This window comes from Metopolophium dirhodum, chromosome 7 (assembly GCF_019925205.1).
Source record: "Metopolophium dirhodum isolate CAU chromosome 7, ASM1992520v1, whole genome shotgun sequence".
Taxonomy (NCBI): Eukaryota; Metazoa; Arthropoda; class Insecta; order Hemiptera; family Aphididae; genus Metopolophium; species Metopolophium dirhodum.
In genome coordinates, this window is record NC_083566.1 from 29,886,705 (window position 1) to 29,908,661 (window position 21,957).

General features: G+C 33.6%; 1 protein-coding gene and 1 pseudogene across 1 annotated transcript in view; one reads left to right on the forward strand and one right to left on the reverse strand.

Annotated features, from left to right (window-relative positions):
- The first annotated feature begins 2,319 nt into the window (after positions 1 to 2,319).
- On the forward strand, positions 2,320 to 2,782 carry LOC132949161 (uncharacterized; annotated as a pseudogene).
- A 9,411-nt stretch (positions 2,783 to 12,193) lies between these two features.
- LOC132948490 (uncharacterized) overlaps positions 12,194 to 21,957 on the reverse strand; it is a 64,853-nt gene continuing 55,089 nt past the window's right edge. The window contains exons 2-6 of the mRNA XM_061018978.1: positions 18,751 to 19,007; positions 18,482 to 18,619; positions 18,244 to 18,383; positions 15,781 to 17,553; positions 12,194 to 14,490 (exon numbers count right to left, since the gene is read on the reverse strand). Coding sequence (XP_060874961.1) covers positions 13,968 to 14,490; positions 15,781 to 17,553; positions 18,244 to 18,383; positions 18,482 to 18,619; positions 18,751 to 18,999 — 2,823 coding nt within the window. The 5' untranslated portion in view covers positions 19,000 to 19,007 and the 3' untranslated portion in view covers positions 12,194 to 13,967. The remainder of the gene's footprint in view (positions 14,491 to 15,780; positions 17,554 to 18,243; positions 18,384 to 18,481; positions 18,620 to 18,750; positions 19,008 to 21,957) is intronic.

Sequence of the window (21,957 nt, forward strand, 5' to 3'; positions counted from 1 at the left end):
ATATTATGTAAGTATTAAAAAAAATGAAGTTCCTTATAATAATAAACCCGTGTAACTTATAACTGTATGAGTGTTGGCTGAAAAAAATAACAGTAGGTACATATTAAAATAAATTATTTTGAAGAAAAATGCGTTTAATAATTTAAATAATTAAAGTCTTGTTATATTTCTTATTGATTTTAAAAAAAAAATCCAAAAATTCATATCTATATACAAAAATATTCAAGCTGCATCATCAAATTCCATAATGTTCAATCCAATCATGGACAGACTTTTTCAAATTTTACCATCATTAAATTATTATTTTTCTAACTATTGTCAACCGTGACGGTCCTTCGTCAAAACACATTCCGATATTAACATACATACCGTCTACCGAAGTATTAAACAAATCTTATATATGTACATTAAAAACAAAAACGGATCCACCATTGATTGTTAACAGTAAATAACTTTGTGGTGAAAGTGTGGATAAAATTGACACATTATTTGTGTGTGTGTGTGTGGATTAGGCCTTACCCGTTAAGGTACCACATTAAAAAAAAAACGCGCCATGTGTAATACCTCATGCACTGAAACGGACTTCATTATTCCAACGTTGTCGTTTTTGAGCAAAGGAGGTGTGGAAATTTGCACACAACTACCTGTTGAATAAAGAAATTACGATGTATATAATGTAATAATGTTATAGGTATACCTAAGTTTACCTAAACGTCTTGTCTTCGACGCACATTTTTAGCGTTAAGCTATAGGTTTTGTTATAAATAATTTGAGAACTTATCGTGTACCTATTGCATGCTTACCCAATTTGAATGCTAGTTAAGGATTTATTAAAATTCTGGTTTTTGGAATTGTCAAGTATAATATACGTAGTCAAACTCATTCAAATACTATAATAGTTATTGATAAGACTATATATTACTACTATGTATTTTCAATAATGTGTATTTCACGACGTTTAAAAACTGTATTGAGGCTAGGTATATCAATAGTTATTTTTCGAATGATAATGTATAGATATAATTATGTCCATATCGAAAATAAAATAAAAATGTCACTAAGTTTCATAGTTATTATACAATGTATACTTTATATCCTACTAAGAACAAAGGCCAATGACGTGCTTGCCTACCAGGGTGGCTAAGTTGCACTTACTGCAGCAAGTTACACCCAAAAAAGAGTTGAACAATCACAATTTTTTTAAGATTTGTCATTTTTACGGGCAACGAAGTGCACGGGATCAACTAGTAACTTATAAATTATAGTGAATAGAGTTTTTAAAATGCATATAAATATAATTTTCTGATATTATACAGTTACATACCACTTCTTTTTAAATGCTCAGTCAAGTCGATTGTACAATTTATAAGCTGCAACAAAAATTGTATTATTAATAAACATTTACAAGGATTTAGGGTTGAATATTATAAGAAGATTTTAATATTATTTAAAAAATAAATTATAATAATTATGAGTGGAACTAACTGGAAAGAAATACCTTCGAGCTTCGAGAGTGGTGTAACTAAATTTCCTGTCTAAGACTACACGTTATAATTGTCTCAAGATTGGAATAAATGTACATTTACATTAACTTTGCAACATTAATAATACTATTATCATAACTTTGTAAAATACCGGGAAAAACGGATCTACTAAAGCGACACACATAAATAAAACAGTTGCTGTAGTGTTGCCACTGATTTCCCGTAAGGATGTGTCTCTAATAGTTTAACGATGCTACTTTACGACGCGACGTCGTTCCAGGAATACTGAAATATCAAAGGTATATTAAGACATTTCCGGTGTTCACCGATAAAACTAGCAAGATTAAAAATTAAGTTATAAAGCAAATGTACCTACAGCATTCATAATATATTACATGAGTGTATGAATACTTTATAACGTCCTCGAGCACCTTATAACATGTATGAGTGCAGGGGTGTATTTATGGGGGTGGCTGAGAGGGCTTTGCCACCCCCCCCCCCCAAAAAAAAAAAAAATCCAGGAATTGTTTATTAAGTCTGCTTATTATGTCTTATCAGATGTAAATCGTAAAAGTTCAATATAATTTTATAAAGAATTATTAGTGACAACGAACAAGTTATTCATGTAATGTGAGTATGTGACTGACGATTTTGATCGTAACGATTATACCTTTGAGTTCGGTACATAGTGCTTAATTTTCACGTGTGGTACTGCTGCATTATCGTAATTTTGATTTATTTTACCTAGAATTGATTTACCGATATACTCGCGTTGTTTAGTCTCAATCACCGTACAATAACTACACGAGCCCGTAGGAGCTAAAATTATATATTTATACCTCACAATGAAACTATAACTTCATTGCAATATTAAGTATTTCAGTTGAAAAACCATATTCTTATTTAAAAAAAGCTGTTGAATTTTATTAAAATGATTTACCGGGGCTAAATGACGTTATAGAAGCAGAGTACGAAATTTGGCAAGCTAAGTGGAAGAATATTGAAGAAAACTTAAGGCCCACAACTGCTATAGAGGCTTTGAGTATCTGTGATAATTTAATGTACCCAAACATGTATGAATTACTAAAAATACTAGCTATAATACCTGCAGTATCCACCGCTACAGCTGAACGCAGCTTTTCGACGTTGAGAAGACTCAAAACGTATTTAAGAAATACAACTTCAGAATCCAGACTAGTGGGACTTGCACTATTAGCTATTCATACAGACATTGACAAACCAGATGACATTTTATTAGACAAATTAGAGGCAAAGAAAGAAATTTAAATTTAATATGATTTGTTATATTTTTATTTTATATTTTATTTCATTATTAATTTTTTGAAAACATAAAAAAATCATAACAAAAATTAAAATTGTGGACTAATTTTCTCAAGTTTTTAATAAGCTGATTAGGGAATTTCAGTTGGAGAAAATACCACAGCCTCCCTCAAAAAAACAATCTAAATACGCCCCTGTATGGGTGTATGGCTGACCGGGTTCGATTGTAACGCGGAAACGTACGGAGCAGTTGTCGACATTAATTGAAAACGATTAAGGGCCGTTCTTACAATTACTGGTATAGTGTCGGTTATCGCTAACCGACTAATAAAGCCGATTTATTTACCGGAAGAATTCAGCCGGTTGAGTGTTGGTTTAACTGGACATTGTATAAACGGCCCTAAGTTGATTCAACCGAAAGCTAGTATTCAAGTATTCATGCCATTCATTTTAGTTTATCGAATACTCTTATTGTACCCATTAGGAGTAGACTGTCTATACATCAATAAAAGAAAAAAGAAAAATTCAAAAATTTAAATTAAATTAATAATTCCTTATTTAACCAGGAAACCATTTGAACATTTTTTTGACTTTATGAGCGACCAAATTGATAGTTTTGAAAATCAAATTAAAGAATTTTTTTGTTTTTTAAGACAAATTCAAACAGAAAATAAATTGATTAAGGATCAGAACATTAAATTATCCGAAGAAGTTTTACGCCTTAACAAAAAAATTAACTCATTGGAACAGAGGTCCATTGAAAATAATATTGAACTTGTTGGTGTCCCCGAATCCCCCGAAGAGTCGCGTGCTATATAGTCGTGTGTTATATAGTTAAAAAAATCGCACCAAAGCTAAACGTTGAAATTGTAGCTCATAACACGTACAGAATATTCTCTGCAGGTAAAAAAATATAATAGTATTTGGCCAATTCAATACTAACTACTGAGGTATAACCTCGTTCGATGAAAATTAATTCTATATAGGTTATGTATTAAATACTAGATATTTAAATTAAATAAAAATATGGAGTAATATTTTTTTTTTTACACAGTATTATTACTTTTTTTATAATTTACCTTATTTTTATTATTAAGACTCATCCAGTCTAAAACAAGTTTACTTCGAGATTAGGACTGAAAATATTTTTAAAATAAAATAATTTCAATATTTCCGAAAAAATGTTCTTGTTCTTCTTCTTATTATTATTATTATTATTAAACGAAAATAATGTTGTGTACGCGTTAACTTTTAACACGGTGATATTATGATGTAAACGATATTATATAGTGCTGGTCTAATAAATCAGTGTTGACGAATTATAAACAAAACACTGAGGCAATAATACTATTAAATAATAATTTCAGTTTGACCGATGGGCTGAAAAACTCGACTAATGACGTACGCGCTTGCCCGGGCCGCAGACTTAAATATTTTATAACCATCCAAGTAGATAAATAATTAATTATATGCGTATACATTATTATATTATTATTTCGTATAAACTGTGATCGTGAGCGAAAAGTTTGAGTTTCAGTGAGAATAAATAGTCTGTTTCGACATTATAATATTATTTATTATTTATTAAATGAAGTTACGATAAAAATCTAAATTATTTCAAGAAAAAGCCAGTTTTAACATTATAACAGTACCTATAACGGGCTAATAAATTAGATCTAATAAGTTAATAAACTAGATAAATGGCAAAATAATTTTTTTTAGTTACCATGTAGTTTAAAAACCTCATGTACTACCTCTCATTGATTATGTCACTGTAAAATATGTGTTAAATTTGAGTTCAATGACGCATTTATTTTATAATTGCATATGAAAAACGATTCTGAGCGGAAACAGAACTGTTCGTTGACCGTCAGCCTTTTCTTCTAACGATATTTTATAATAAACGTACATTGCTATAAGTAATTATTTATTCTTCTATTAGTTATAAAGTATATTGAACTTCTTTATTCCAAAACCAATATTCACATATTATTATGTTGTATACTTAGTTATTATTAATATATTATTGTTTTAAATACAATTACTGGAAATTATTAAAACATTTAGATGTAATTCAATACTGTAGCGAAAGAACGGTGTGAATAGATTCGTTATCCTTCTAATCTAAATATTTGGTTAATAAACCAACAACATCAAATTTTCTACCAAAAATCACGCTCAAATTTGTAAATCTAAGCATTTTTCTATTTTTAAATTATCGTTTTCACCCACTGGTACGTCAGCAATCTCTCCCTCCACTCTGACCTCAAAATCCTACCCACTCATACACTAGCCATCCACTATTATAAATCATTTCATAAAAACACTTTCAACCATTCAAATCCTCTAATCTCAAACCTCTCGTCTTTTACTCTTCTTGATAACCCACCCCGCCGTCTTTACTGGAATTGGCCCAGGGACCACCTTAACATTAAAAAAAAAAAAACCCCGCTTAGAATAATTATGAAGATGATCTATAGTTCAAAGAATTAGTTATAAAATGATATCAGAACTTTTAGAGCCGTTTTTTTTTTTAAACGGAGTTTGGCGGAGTGTTTTTGTTGAGATAATAATATTCGTACTTAACAATAATATTAAGCTAAATAATTCAACTTAGCTTGGTGACTTTATAAAACTTGATTTGGAAAACACTGCATATTTCAATGATATAGTGGGCTATATTATTATGTACACGTTATGCTATAGTATTTTGAAATTTTTAACTTAAGTCGCCTAGCTAAGTTCAATTATTTAGCAGACTATTTTAACGTAAAGGGTATCTATATAGTTCAAAGACTTTGCTATTAAATGATATCACAACTTTTAGAGTCGTTTGTTTTTTACATGCTGAGTGTTTTTAGTTGATATCTTTTTATTTCGGGAACACATTATTTTTACAATGATGTTTTTTTCTTTTTAAAAAAAAAAAAAATTATTTTATAAAATAAATGTATAAATGGTTTCCATTGGTTGCAGACTATAACAGTATATAGTAGAAATTAGTATTTTTTTTTTTTTTTGTATATTGATTGCCATTGGTGTGGGATAGTGCATTGTAATGCGGGCCGCGGGGAATAGTATCTAATAAAATATTGAAATCACGCTACAATAATGTTTAGTTAAATTAACTCTGTTAATATTATTAAAAATAAGTTGAAAATGAAGCATGCACATCCACGTGAAATGTCCAATTAGATGATTGTATTTTCAAACTCAATTATTGAACAAAAAATTTGTTATGCTTTCTCAAGAGATTTTTTTCGTGAGTCGTGTTGTTTCCCGTGATTATAATAATACGTGGCTAGTTTTCGCGTGTTGCATTGCCTATGTGTGTGCATTTTAAGGCGCTCTTTTATTTTTATACTATTATCACGATGGAACGCCCACGCATGCGCATGTGACGTTTTATAACTCGTATAATATTATTATAATGTACAATATATTAATAATAATAATATTCTATATCAAATGTAAGATATCAATATTATTAAACGTAGTGCGAATGAATTATGTTTTAATATTCAACCTCGAGACGAGCCAAACACGAGGACTGGATAACAATATACCATATTATTATAATATACGAACGGATGCCCCAACGTCGGATTAAAGTTAGTAAGACCGCGCTGGTTTTGCTGTATGTATATTGGTAATCGAGCGGAAATCCTCGGCTAATCCCACACTAGTGTATTCCCAATAGAGGGCTGGATCTATAATATAATAACGCAGTGATATTAGCGAAAATCATATAATATTATATGTATATGAACTGCTTTCTCGATCCCACTTCATATTATTATTCAGTAGAAACACAAATCCGTGGCAGCGGATTACGCGGTCGGGTCAATAGTATGTATTATTATTATGTACCATAATAACACGATAAAATGAAAGTAATAATATTCGCGTGTTCCTTATACATTGGTATTAAACGATATAATACAACGCGATATTATACGAATATGATTGACTTATGTGTACGTTTTGTACGATCATTACGATTATAATAACGGATTCTTTATATTTTATCCTGAAAAATATTTAATATTTTAGTGGTAGGTACCACCTACCTTAATTTACTAATCGCTACCTAAAATACCTACAAATTAAATTGCCTACATGATTATGATAACTAGTTTATGATTGTAAAGTGACAGTTATATTTTGTTTTACTATTCCTGATATTTTAATCCCTCGTCAATTGTATCTTATTTATAAAATAACACTCATAATATATTAAATACTGCAGTAATCCAAATTCGATGAAAATGAGTGTAATACATACGTCTTAGAACGTGAAATAAATATGAAATTAAATATTATATGTTATACTAATTAATAATTATACAAAAACTGTATATTTATGAATGATACAATTTTTCAGTAAAATTTTTTTGCAAATTAATAATTTACGTTATTTATTATAATTATTTTGTCCAACTTGTCGAACATTCATTCATCAAAAAAAAATTAATATGATAAATTGTATAAACAAAATTATCTTAATTTTCTAAATTGTATTGACATTACATAATATAAAATTATATTCTACAGGTAGATTTATTATGCTTGAAATCAAAAATGTGTTCATTTATTGTAATTTGTAATTAGTTCTTTCGTTATTTTGTTGCATTTTCAATTCTTGCTGCGGGTTACCCAATAAAAAAAAAATATATCTATATGTTATATGTTCTAATTATATAATTTTCAACTTGTACTTTTCAACACCACATTTTGTGGTGTTTTAAAAATTGACACTGTCTTACTTTTTAAGCTTTAGTTAATAATCATTAAAATAACATCAAACACACAACAATTTTGAAAAATAAATGACGTGTGATCTGGTACACTTTAAACAAACATTTCTGTGGTACATTTTACCTACCTATCAAAAAATCATCTAATATTTAATCTTTTTTTTATCTTTATCTTGATACCTATTTCAAAATTGGAACTTTAAACACCACTGTATACTGGGTGATTCATTTAGAGTAAACACTTATTATTTTTAAAAACAAACGTTCAAGAATATATTTTTTTTACATTATTTATTTGAATTCATTTCAAAACAACATATTTTTTTTAGACAACATACATTTTTAATTTCATAATTCACAGCAGATTAGTAATCTGATAATTTTCAAGTATTAAAATGGAATTTTGACCGAGAAATATTACCTGGTTATAATAATTTAAGTTCAGATGAACGAAGTAGTAGACAGAGTCTAACAAAACATATTTGAAGTAATCTGTGGTACTCAACTCCGCCTATCTAAACTTAAAATACTTATAAGTTAGGTATAACTAATTAATTCCGCATACGTAATTTATTTTAATTTTTAAACGGTCGAGCCCTTTTTAATACAGACATGCAATATACATAAATTATAAAGTTCAATTTACATATTATATACACATTAGAGATCAAACGTTCATTGAATAATTTTCAAATCATTTCCTACACCAAGTCAACACTCGTCAGTGTGTTGTGACTTTGTGAGAATCGTAGTTGTCGGTGTCTGTGTATAATACTGTTATACAATATTAGATTGCTTTTATAGGACTCAGATATTATTATTTGAAATGAAAATACTTCAAGTTTTTAAATTTCTTGATTTATTATCGGATTGAGACTGTACAGTGAACAAAGGTAAATTGTCACCTAACAAAAAATACCTATTGAATTTAATAAATGATTTTAATTTAAAAATAATTTAAATCGCAATCCCACTCGATCGCATCGATAAATAGAATATTTTTAATTTGTACAATCTGTATAATATATTTTTACAATAAGCACAATAAATGAACGGGAAATATCTAAGCCGTATTTACTTGATTGGAGAAACTATTCAGTAATAGGACTTCGTGACATGGGTCTTTACGATTTAAAAAATAAATTAATAAATAATGTACATGGCTACACTTGATATTTATTTTTGTTTTTTTCCCCAAAATCCAATATCAAATCAAGTTATCAAGTTATCAACTTACCTATATATACATGGTTTCAATATTATTTCTGTCAAATGTTTTTCTTACCTATATGCGTAAAAGTGCCTACATAGGTATGCATACAACAGTACCTACAATGCTATAATAGGTACTTGTGCAATCGAAAACCAAGTCCATTATTTTCATACATAGTTTTCGCCATATTTTAAAGTCTACAGCTACAGTAGTCACTAATGTTTTATCAATACGCACCTAACTCAATAATATTGAAAAAAATTTTTTTTTGGAAGTTTTTACGCAACTGATAAAATAAAAAAATAATTATTGTTGCTACGTGGCGGATAGGATATGTATTTTAACTTTTAATAACGCATAAGGGTTTGAACATTATTGAGCTCATTTCGAAAACGAGACCAACTACAACTCCAGCATAACGGAAATAACAGAAGGTCATTATTATTTATAGCGTTGGGTAATTATAACTCCGGAACTGTTTTTACATACGTCCAATAAATACAAAATGGAATTTTTTAATATTACATTTGATTCGTAAATACGGAAATAAAAATAATTGCATTGCATTTTCAGAATAATCTTCAAATTAATAGCACTGGAAATGTATAATATTTTTAATTAACAATTATAATATAATAATATAATATTATTATTCAAAATAAAAAAATCTTTTGAAAATCCACAGATATTAATCTTTAGTTTTTAAAAACAAACAATTTTTAAACTCTAACAAGAAATATTGTATGCATTATTATAGCATCGAAGTGTTTTAAATTTACCGAAAAAAAAATAATAAATAACAGACCAACTTAGAGATTCAATATTTTGTGTTTTTAATTCAACCATTTAAAAAAAAAAAAAATATTTATGTTTAAACTATTATAATTTTCATCATTTCTGTTAAGTACATAACCACTGGACAGTCGGTTTGTATTGTTTATAATGTTCCTATATATTATATAGATTTTAAAATAATTGGACGTTATGTATAGAATAGTGCCATGAACTCGAAACCAAACGATTTTTACGCATTCATTATGCATTGTACTGTCACAGAGGCGATCATAAAAACGTTTTTCCCCGTTTGGTCGGAAAACCATTATCAATTATAATTTTATTATGGCCGATTGATAATAATATTCGTTAATCATACATTCAGGCAAAACCGGATTAAGGGTGCACAGGGGCCACGTCACTGGTGCTCACGTATGCAAAGGACACAATATTATCATACAATGTTGTCTGATTGAAATTCAATATCTGACTGTTCATGTGGGACCCAAGGCGGGTCTCTTATTCCTGGCTTGCATTAAGACTTAGTCTTTTTACAGACTCCTTGAATATAAAATACGAATTTGTAAAATGATTGTCATATTAGAGATTTTAGAATGGTAAACTTATTAAGAGTTATGCATAAAACGTTAAAAATGCAAGTTCTGTAACCATGGTTTTTGGATATAGAACGAGGTAAGAGATTATGGTTCACGTGACGCATAGTGTTTGTACATGTCAGAGTGTGCTCCAACGTATCGGGTGGCAGAACCGAAGATTTTCAACAAAATTCCTTTTTTTTCGTTTTGGTGTTTTTGCTTATCTTAATATCTTATAACACGTACAATATCCAAAATACAACAATAGAGATAACACAATATTTTCAAAAAGTTTTTATTTAAAAGGCTTTTTTTGGGGTCCATTTTTTTAAGTTTTAAAACAAAATGACACATTTTTAAGGTCGTATTGACTTGATTGTTTCTTATAATTATTGTTTTTGCCGTAAACTCGTGGGAAGGAACAACGGACACGATATTATGTACTTTAAATTGAAAGGCGTAATCGATAGGCAATAAATATAACTACAAGCAGAGTTTTCTTTCCTGTATCTATTATAATAAAAGGAGCGAAAAATAATAATTTTACAATAAATCAATAAGCAGTGTTCAGACTTATCTAGATGATTATTTGTTCATATTTTAAATATTTATAAAAATTTCAAACCAAGTTTATGGTTTATAAATAATGTAATTATTTTTATTTATATCATTATTATTATTATGTTCCTAGTGCCCAACTAAAATATACCTACATTTAAAACCCATTTAAAAAAAAATTGTATCTATTTTTTATTTAGATAAATAAGTATTCATCTTTATATCTTTATCTAGATAAAAAAAATACTTATCTAATCCGAACACTGTCAAAAAGTCTTAAAAAAAATGTTTATTGTGTGCCAATAAAACAAGAAAATTTATCATCGGTTTTGAACATGCGGACTGTTGTTTTTCTATCTTCAAAGCGATCATATTATAAAAAAGTACAATAACTGATATGTGGTTGCGACATTTACTCCGTTCATGCACATGCCCTACTTCACCTACATGAATTAATTTCACGCCGTGAACGTTTATTGAGTACAATTAATTTTAAAATTCACGGTTCAAACCGTAATTTTATAAACTCACAATATAATAAGCTCCACTGGTCTAATCCGACCACTATACCCAATACACGTTTAATTGATTTAGTAAAGCTTTGTTTATTTTTTCATTCATTTTTTATATTTAAGGCCCGGAACTTGATGCATTTGCATTTTTTATTCTAACTCATACATTTGGGGCTAGCCCTTATAGAAATCCGACATAATGTCACGCAAGTTTCGATAGTACAAATTTCTTTTTTAAATGTTTTCGGTATTTCTTGGTTGAAATATAAATTTTTATAAATTTAGGTAATAATCGTTACCTCCATCCGTTCACGGACAAATCGGTGTCAGTATACCTAACTATAGTAGCTTTGTGAAATGATTTGACGTAGATGGGCAACCTGCACAAGTCGAAGATAAGATTTAGCACTTGGTATATTATATATTATTTGACGTGGTTTAAAATACTTACTTAATTGAGTATCCACTTCAAAATACATTTTATTAAATTTAAGATCTTAAAGATCGTATACATCATAATAATATTATTAATATTATATATCAACAAACTTGCAGCAATATTGTCAAATATTTTACATAATAACATGTGCACTAAAATCGATTTTGTATTTTTGTATGTTTTTACCACTGCATAATTAAAAGGTTAACCAGATAATTAATTTGAGTATTATCAACAATTCGGCGAAGGAAAATATTGTTGAAGTGCATTCAAAATTGGGTTACGTCATGATGGTTTTAACCACATGGTATTATTATTATAGTCATAATTTAATTATTATTATATAGTAACATATTATGTTAGTGTCAAACATATTATATCACAATAACATTTCATAATATTTTGTTTTTAAGAATTATATAGGTATTAATATTATAATACTATAATATGAATCCAATAGTGTAGTAAATGTCAATTTACAAAATTATATTGTTCATACATTTGAATTACCTACATAAATTATTAAATGATTCGTTTTAAAAGGTTATAAGGATAAAATTAAATCAATAAAGATGATCATTTCACAATGATAAATATTTTGATTTATTATTTTGCATATTATTATAAATATTACAATATTATTAATAATGTATAATAATTAATAGTCTATGCACTGTTTATAGTCAATTAAGATTTTCCAGTTTTCACTTTAAAAAAAAAACAAAAAATTAGTACAAGTGAACAATGAAAATTCTTATTGAACTTTTTTTAGATTTCATTAAACTTACAAACTAATCGTTAATAAGTTATTAACTGTAATAATAATATGACTTTTAAGACACTTTGTATTTAATAGTACTCGTTACATTGTACAACTGCAAGTCAACAACCGACACGTATTATATAGGTACCAAGCGAAAAGTATAGAATCTTCGTAGAATATAAACCAGCAAAACAAAGGACAAAGTTATTATATTATAGGCAATGGTTAATAGTATATCAAAATTATAATATATTGTTGTGCAGAAGTTATGAAGGATGTACACAGACATGGGCCATTCGCGTTTGGATTTCGATTAAACGATTGCGCCCACATTATCACAGTTTCGTTTGAAAATAAAAATCGGTTAAACACGATATTCGTCTATTATAATATAATATGGCTAAGAACACGAAACGATTTATCGCAGTGAAATCGATGAGTGTAAAGTCGAAAGATAAAAAAAAAAAAAAACAACAAAAAAAGTGTCAACGTCGGAACGTATAAACACACGCGCTAATAATATTATTATATTATAATAATTTTACCTGTACAAAGGGTGATTCTATTATCGTGAACCTACAGACAGTGTCTCAGAAAATATGAAAAATTAACAAAATAATTATTACAAAAACGATTTCTCACGATATCGCAATCGGTAGCCCTGTTCACGATAGAATAAAAACTCTGTATTTAAGACTGCTGCGCGTGTGTAGAATAACGGTATGCGTATAACGATTAACGAGTACGAGTCCAGCGGCTTAAATATTATATAATATATAATATTATTATAACATTATTAGTTAGTTTGGCACATTGCGGATCGCGTGGTATCCTGATCGTAAACCTAACTTTGTTAAAAATAATAATAATAATAATAATAATAATAATAATAATAATTGTATTATTATATCGATAAGGTCCCGTAGAATCGACGGCGATGTAACGGCCATCGATATTTAGTCTGTTTCGCGCGTTTAATGCATTGCCTACCGTATAAGTATATTATATGATTATATGAATATAGTATAGTTAGTAAAAATTAATAAAACAATTAATCAATATAATGACAATCAAAATAATAATATGTCGCGTGAGTCGTAGTGTGGGCGATATAATATATGGTTGTACATATATATGTACATCCATAATATATAATGAGCTGCGTGCGGGCCACTGTTAGAGGGGTGGGGACAGATTAGGGAGGGTTCACTCGACATAATTTATTATATGACGTATAGTACGCGTATTATTGCACCTGACCAGCTGGGACACACACTAAACAATGTGCCCCGTCAAAATAATAACAATAATAATAATATATATAGTAATAATAATAATAATAATAATAATCATAAAATTAATAATCGTACAAAACGAAAATCGAAAAAGAATTGAAAAACGATTGCCGGGAACAGTGTTAGGTCGGGGGGAGACCGGAGCTATCGAATATGTATGAGGTACACATTATTTAGTATTTATATATATATATATATATATGCGAGTACGACAGAGGGTAAATTCTCGCTATATAAAATTATACACATATATAATATATTGTCTGCAGCTGGCGGGTGTGTGGGTGGTTTTCGTTCATCTGTAAGTGGCGTCGTTTTCGTCCGAGTCGTGGAACCACTCTGCCGCGGACACTGTGCGACCGCCGAACATCCTCCTCCGGCCAGTCGTAGTGGCGTGCGTGCTCGTGGCGGTGGCGCTAGATCCGTCGAACTCCGTCTCGGCGGAATACGACGACTGCTGTTGCTGGTGCTGATCCTGCTGAAGCTGCTGTTGTTGGTGACGTGGACCGCCAGTTGACCTGAACGAAGACCTGGGCGTGTGGTCCGGGCTGCTGAGGTCGTCTCCGTCCTCGTACGACCGGATCCGAAGTCCCCAGTTGTTCTCGGTGAACTCGGACGCGGACCGGGCCAGCGATGGTTGGCTGAGTGACCGGACAAGACTGCCGCCGTCGTCGTCAGCGTAATAAGACGAACCGCCCCGGCGGTACTGGTACTGGTGCTGGTTCTGCTGGTAGTTGTAGTTGTACGCCGAGCTCACGTCACTGTAGTTGTCCGGCATTTCCGGTCGCCGGAAGTCCACCATCATCTCGCTCATCGACCTGCGAACGCGAAAATAAAAACACACCAAAAATTACTCGATTTTGTAATATTATTATACGATTTGGAAACACAAACACACGCAAACATCACTCTCTCTCTCTCTTATCTCTGTCACTCGCCGATTTACATAAAACGTGACTTTTGAAAATGGACCTATGCGTTATAAATATATATGATCGCGTCCTACATCGTATTATATTTTGTGAATATAAATAATATTACTACTTATGTTTTAAATTTTGTCTGCATTAACTTTTCACTGATAACCTAAGACTCTATGATACTCAAAAAGTATCTAATACGATTGCTCTACACTCAATGAGTATTTAAAAAGATTTAAATAAATGGTGAAAAGCTATTAACGCTTCTAAATTCTTAAACATATAATTTTGTCGAACAAATATAAAAAATTACCCTCTTTCCTAACCAAAACCCACTGAACAATAATTAGGGTCAACATAACCATCTTGAGAAGATTTTGGGGTTGGGAAATGAGACAAGGTTGGAATATTTCCATTATCGAGATAATGACATGAATTGTTCGGAATTATATAATGTTCGCGTGATAAGTAGAAATTACCATCTGCTTAAATTATATTATTGTTATTTATGATGACTACAAACAAATAACAGATTCGGCCAACTATACATTAAAAGTATCCACCATCATCTGTTTTTTTTAAATTCTGTAAAGGTTTTGTTCAAATGAAAAAATAATAATAAGAATACACCGCTAACGTCTGTTATAAGAATTTATAAACATATCACTATAAATTCGATTTTTCATACACCGACATTTATGCATCTTAAAATATATTTATAATTTATAATTATAATGTGTTCGTGTCAGGTTATCTGTTATCACGTATCGATGTGTATTAATTTTTATAAACCTTTAATGTGTTATAGAGTATAGTTAATTTAACCAATAAATTAAATCGAAAACTATCCCCTTCCCTTTTAATCGCTAACCACGGTTTATTAGCCTCAGGATGTGACCGTGAGTGGGAAAAACAGATCGTTAACACATAAATCATTCCTAACTACAAAGTTTGACTGTACATTTTTCTGAATTAATCATATCTCACGTACAGTCCCATGAACACAAAAGAATATTGTTCGATTTCTTAAGATATTTAAAAAAAATTAGTTAAATCACACTTTAATAATATAATACAACCACGTGATTTTAAACTACACTAGTTCTTTAGAAAATAAACGCACTGCCAAATGTCATTATCACTCGGTGTGTTGATGTTAAGTCAAATACTATGCACTCAATATCTTACCTGACATCCATGTCGGATTTGAAGCTCGACCTGGACGTTCTCCTGGACCGGGCTGGTCCCATTGGGCCATGGTCGTCGACCGCAGTCAACGTCCTCACGCTAGACCCACCGTCAGAATCGTATTCGTAGACTGTAGGCAGCGAGTTCCTTCTGGTTCTGGCGCCTTCAAATTCGGTCTTCTTCTTAGTGTACCTGTTGGATGACCCAGCGGCCTTCTGGTCGTAGTGCTGTGGTGGTGCGATCACGCGTATGATAACGTCCCACTTTTCCGGTTCGAATATCCTCTCGTACTTGGGATCGCTGCGGATGCGCTCAAAGTCCTCCCGAACGGTGGCCTCAGTGATGAGCTGTCGGAGCGTCGACTCAGTTGTGATAATCTGCCGCCATTTACGTTTGTCGTCCAGGGTCAGTGTTTGCTCGACCCTGTACCTGGCGTTGGGTTCCAGCTCCGGTTCCGGTTCCAGGACGCGGACCAACGATTCCCAATTGTCCGGCCTAGGCACCGGCACGTCCATGGTGCTCAGGTACCTGATGTGATTCTCCTCAGAAGTGGCCGCTGCTGACATCACGTTGCTGTTGTACGACTGAATCCTGGACTGGCGATCGACGCCAGCTGGTGGATAACCGGTCACCGACGACGCCTCGGAGTAACTATCCCAATCCGTTGCCGTGTCTTCACCCGACTGCGGGTACAACGCGTCTGGGTTCGGGTAGTTCTTGATGGTCACGTCCCAGCTTGCCGGCGGCGGAACTGGTCGTGGCTTGTACTCAACCACCTCGCGGCGATGCCGTTCGATATCCTCGATTGTTTTCTTCTCTGTGATCGTCTTCAGGAACACGTCATCAACTGTATGTGACGTGATTTCTGGACGTTTGGTCGGTACCACAGGTGGTTCAACGACGTCCAATTGCATCTCGGTCGTGTACTTGGACGTGGTGGCATACCGATGGTTGTTGTCCATTGTATGCAGTTGCACCTGTGGCGGGGGTGGCGGCGGTGACCTTCTTATATCATCATTGGTAGCCATCACGTTCTCCTCCGTCCTATACCATTCGGTCTCGTCTCTGTCCTTGCGCACCACCGTCGAGTACACCGGCCGATACCGTTCCTCGGCCGCTGCCGTCGTCGTGGTTGTCGACATCGTCTCGTCCTTTTCAAGGATGGTGGTCAGGTTCCGTTCCAACGCCGCCACGCTCGTCTCAGACTCGGACGGTGGTGGCGTAGGGCTGGGCGTGGGCGGTGGGGCCCGTTTCACCCGGAGCTGAACGTCAAACTTCGGTTGAACTGGTGGTGGCGGTGGAGTGATGGTCGGCGCCGGCAAGTGTTGATACCGTTCTCCGTAGTATTCTTGCTGGAACGCCCGATTCTCGTACGATCCACCGGAACTCGGCGACCGTCTCAAACTGCGACCGTCCACGTCTTCCGCTTCTGAGTGCCCGGAACTGGGTGATTCAGACGGATAGTCGCTGGGCAACGTGTCACCAGCGCTGACCAGAGCCATTTCCGAACCGGAAGAGCTGTCCAGGGTCGGGGCTCGAGCCCGCGGTATCTTCAGCCCATCGAACATGGACAGGCTGGAGTCGGACAGTTTATCAGACCCGACAGACGACAGTGGGTGCCGGCGAACCACCTGCACTTGCTGGTTGCGCAGGCAGTAGTACGAACAACCAAGACCCAGCAAGACCAGTGACAGGAACAATATGCCGCAAACGATCAGCAGGATCTGGAAACCCTTTAGTGGTGGTTCCAGTGGAGTTGACGGTAAATCGATGCTGCACGAGCAAAAAAAGTCAAGTTAGATATTTACGTTTGGGTGAATGTACACAGAGTATGTTTAAAGGTGTGCTGCTAATTGAGTGGGAGGGGGCATTATTAATCATTAAAATAAACATTTATCATTTGAATCCTTGAAAGTACCGAATTTAAAAACAGTTCGTTATGTATTTTCATATCATTCGAGTATATGTATTATAATATAATGCACATTGCATCTAACCTTTAATTATGTAGCTACATTTTTACATAAATCCTTGGACCAAAAAAAAACTAAATCTTAAAATAATAATTATTATCAATGAGTAGGTATACTTCCCGGGAATTTTGATTCTTTAAGATAAAGCACCCGGCACATAAATTATTATTGTATTGGTACTAAATTAGTTTCCGTTACATTTCAATACATTTTGAATTTATAAAGATCAATGATTTAATTAAAAATAATGTCGAGTCAGTTGTATTAACTACCTGTATTATACATTAGGTATTATTATGTAGGTAACCTTGATCAATCTATAACTTTAATATTATATAGTCGATGTCTGCTTTCAATGACAATACTATGATGTTTATTTTATGATATGAGTTCGGATCAATATTTATGATTTTAGAAAAAAATATAAAAATTATATATAAGTACTGGTTATTATACACCAAAAATACGTTTAACGTTTATATTCACTTACATTTTGTTAGGAATACCAGCCGGCGGTGGAGCAATGGGTGGTGGATACCTGCACACTATAGTTACCACTTCGTCACCGTCCATTTCTAGGAAGGGGTGGAACCTGACTACGATGTTGTTGGTGAAAACTCTTTGTGGATCCTAAAATAATAAAACACAAAACAAAACATCGATTTAAATTACAGGTAGAATAAAAAAATATAATTGCAAATAATTATATCGGATTTTATCCCGCGTACTTGTCTTGTACCGCATCCTTTTAGCGGCAAGTCGATCCTGGCCGTGTTGTTGCCTTTGCCAGTCACCATGCAAGCGCTGCTCCGGTCGAAGTCCGCGTAGGCCCTACCGTAGAACGGTTCTTCGAACTTGAGTTCAATCTGAAAACGAAACACGGTCCAATGTAAATCACACAACCACGTCGAAACAATAACCATATTTTAATATCGCCATTAACGTATTATATTATTTATTAATGTAACAGGTACTACAGATGATGTGCACGGCTAACCTGCATAAATCCGGCGGCACAGTTTAGCGCCGCTTTGGTCCTGTTCAGAAATATCACTGGCGACAATTCGTCCAGCTTGGTGACCTTGCCGTCCAGCACCGTGGACTCGGGCAGGCCCCGGTCTGGACTCGGGAAATCGATGCTGTTTTCGACCTGATCGTAGTTCGACTGGGCTACGGCCACCGTCGCCAAGGCCGATGACAGCAGCAACAGCCGTAGTGGCAGTGACACGCCGCCGTTTTTAGTCATTTTCAGTTCTGGAAAAATAATAACATCCAAAATATCAGTGACGGGTCGGGTTTTTTCCGCAACTCTTTTGTGATTATTAATTTAGATATATTTATAAATAAACTCAAATCTTTGATTCGCTAAGACGATGCTATATAATAATATTATTTGCACGTCTGGCGCGTTAAGGTTGTTTTATTCGCGCCAACGCGCCTGCCTATACGTCGTCGAACCGCAGTGATAAACACGGCGAGCGACGCAAGTCGAAAGTGAAACGTCTATCTTGTCAAGGGCGGATTACTGTTTACCATATACATATATATATATATATTATATCATGATTTTTTTACCATTCACTGGAGCATATACCGCCGCGACATTGCACAACGTCCCGCGCACATCCGCCCACCGTACTACCCGACGCCGTTAAAAATACGTGTCTGTGTGTACACACGATTTCATGCGAACTGTTCCGCCCGTCTATATCCTTGCACACATACGTCACACACACATACACACGTACTTGCGACGACTTACACGCAGTCGTCGACAGTTTGACTATAATAATACATACCCACTCCGAGAGATGGTGCAGTATGGGCGCTGCCCTGCAGAGACGCTCTAGCTTTCGAGGAGGACGCCGTGGTCACGAAAACGAATCTTGAGATATATACCTACCATAACTTATTATAATATACTTATATTAACTAGACTATAATATTATTGTATTGTATTATAGCGGGTGTGTATAAAGCAGCTATACTTTGGTGGCGATCGCGTGTTAACTATAATATTTTTAAATTTGCACGTTTTTGTTTTTTTTTTTTTTACGACTTGTTAGATTTATTGCCGAGAGCAAGCTGTAAATTAATTTCACGACTTTACAAATAAAACATCAAAAGTGTTTCTAAGGCCATATTTTTGCGAGCTTAGAGTGATTTTGATTTCAAGGGCATATTTACAGCTTTTACGATTTTTCAGTCCATTAAGTATACTGTTTTTAGTGCATATTTTTGATTTTTACGTGCAGAACTAATGCGTTCTTAAAACCTTTAAATTGAAACTTCTAACCTTATAGTTGTCAGTTATTACAAACCGTCGAGTAATTGACACAACATATTATAATATTGTTAATTTTTTTAATTCGTTTTCAACACAGTATACGGCGATGCAATCGTTACTCATTAATCACAAAAATATATCGCTGCGGTGGCGTAAATGGTACCTAAATCTGTTAGAATACTTGTCCGACATCGATGTGTCAAAAATTGGGTTGTGTAGACACGATTGTCAAAATCCCATCAATAGTAAGTAATATTATTGTTCTCTTACAATGTGTAGTCGTTAAAATGAGAATGAGAATCGGTCGGCAACACTGTTTTTAAGGCGCAAAAAATTACACACAGCGTTGTAGACTTTTTCGATCGGATGACTGTAAAACACGCGTAAGTATTAATAATATATATTTCACGACTTAACGACAGTTGTACGACGAGCATTATTCACACGGTCATATCGATTTCCGAGTATGACATTTAAATACCAAAGTTCTTACACCACGCACAACTAACGACAGTTCCGGTGTGATTGTAATGTACGTGCAAATAATGGGGGGAGGAAGGGGGTTGTGCGATTTTTTTTCCCATCGTCGTTATGCTCGTGAAAATCTTCCACGACGACTGCTTTAACGATACATCAGGCGAAGTATTTTCTCATCGCATTTATATCTGTCTAGTCACCGAAAGATAATCATAAACTCGTTTGGGCAGGCCTTACAATAATATTATATAATAATATTTTACCTACGCGTATTTCGAGGGGGGGTGGAGGTGACACGAACGACGGTTAAGGCCAGAGGTGCAGCGTAACAAGTTGTATATTATGAGAAAAAATAAACTATATCAATATCATATGCACAATGTAGGTACCTATATAGTATTATAATATAATGCATTGAAGGTTTGATAGACTTTGCACCACGAACTCGATATCGACTGCTGCGACGGAGTGCGCGCATATATATTATATACTATGTATAAAAGCAGGTTTTCAAAAAATGGAAGAAAAAAAATGTCGTAAAAACCGCACTTAACCTATTAATATATTACTATGATATCGACCGGCGGTATAGACGAGCGCCACGTCCAAGGACCTCCACTTCCCGCCCATCCACGGAGACCGCCGCCCAATACGCTCACCTATATAATATGTCCGCTAAACCCAATAACACACGCGTCGTACACAACTAGTCGGGCACATCGTTCACGACTAATTCGCGGTGATGGATACGCACGTACGATTCATAATGGCAATGATAATTATTGTCGGAAAGAAATAAATTGTGAGCGTGTATGTTTTTTTTTTTTATTTTTATTTTACGACGTCCTCTATTATTCAGGTGCGTTACCCTGGCACCCCAAGGTAAAATTTTCGACTTGAAAACTGTTGGGTATTATGTTATTTGTTATGTAACAATTTGTAACCACAAAAAAAAATTTTGTAATCACACCGGTACCCCCGAAAAACCACTTTACAAGTTCCGGGTGCCAGGGTAACGTTACCCCGGCGCCCCGTGCAACAAAAAATGAAAATTTCGACTTGAAAACTGTTGGGTATTATGTTATTTATTATGTAACAATTTGTAACCACAAAAAAAAATTTTGTAATCACACCGGTACCCCCGAAAAACCACTTTACAAGTTCCGGGTGCCAGGGTAACGTTACCCCGGCGCCCCGTACAACAAAAAATGAAAATGTCGACTTGAAAACTGTTGGGTATTATGTTATTTGTTATGTAACAATTTGTAACCACAAAAAAAAATTTTGTAATCACACCGGTACCCCCGAAAAACCACTTTACAAGTTCCGGGTGCCAGGGTAACGTTACCCCGGCACCCCGTACAACAAAAAATGAAAATGTCGACTTGAAAACTGTTGGGTATTATGTTATTTATTATGTAACAATTTGTAACCACAAAA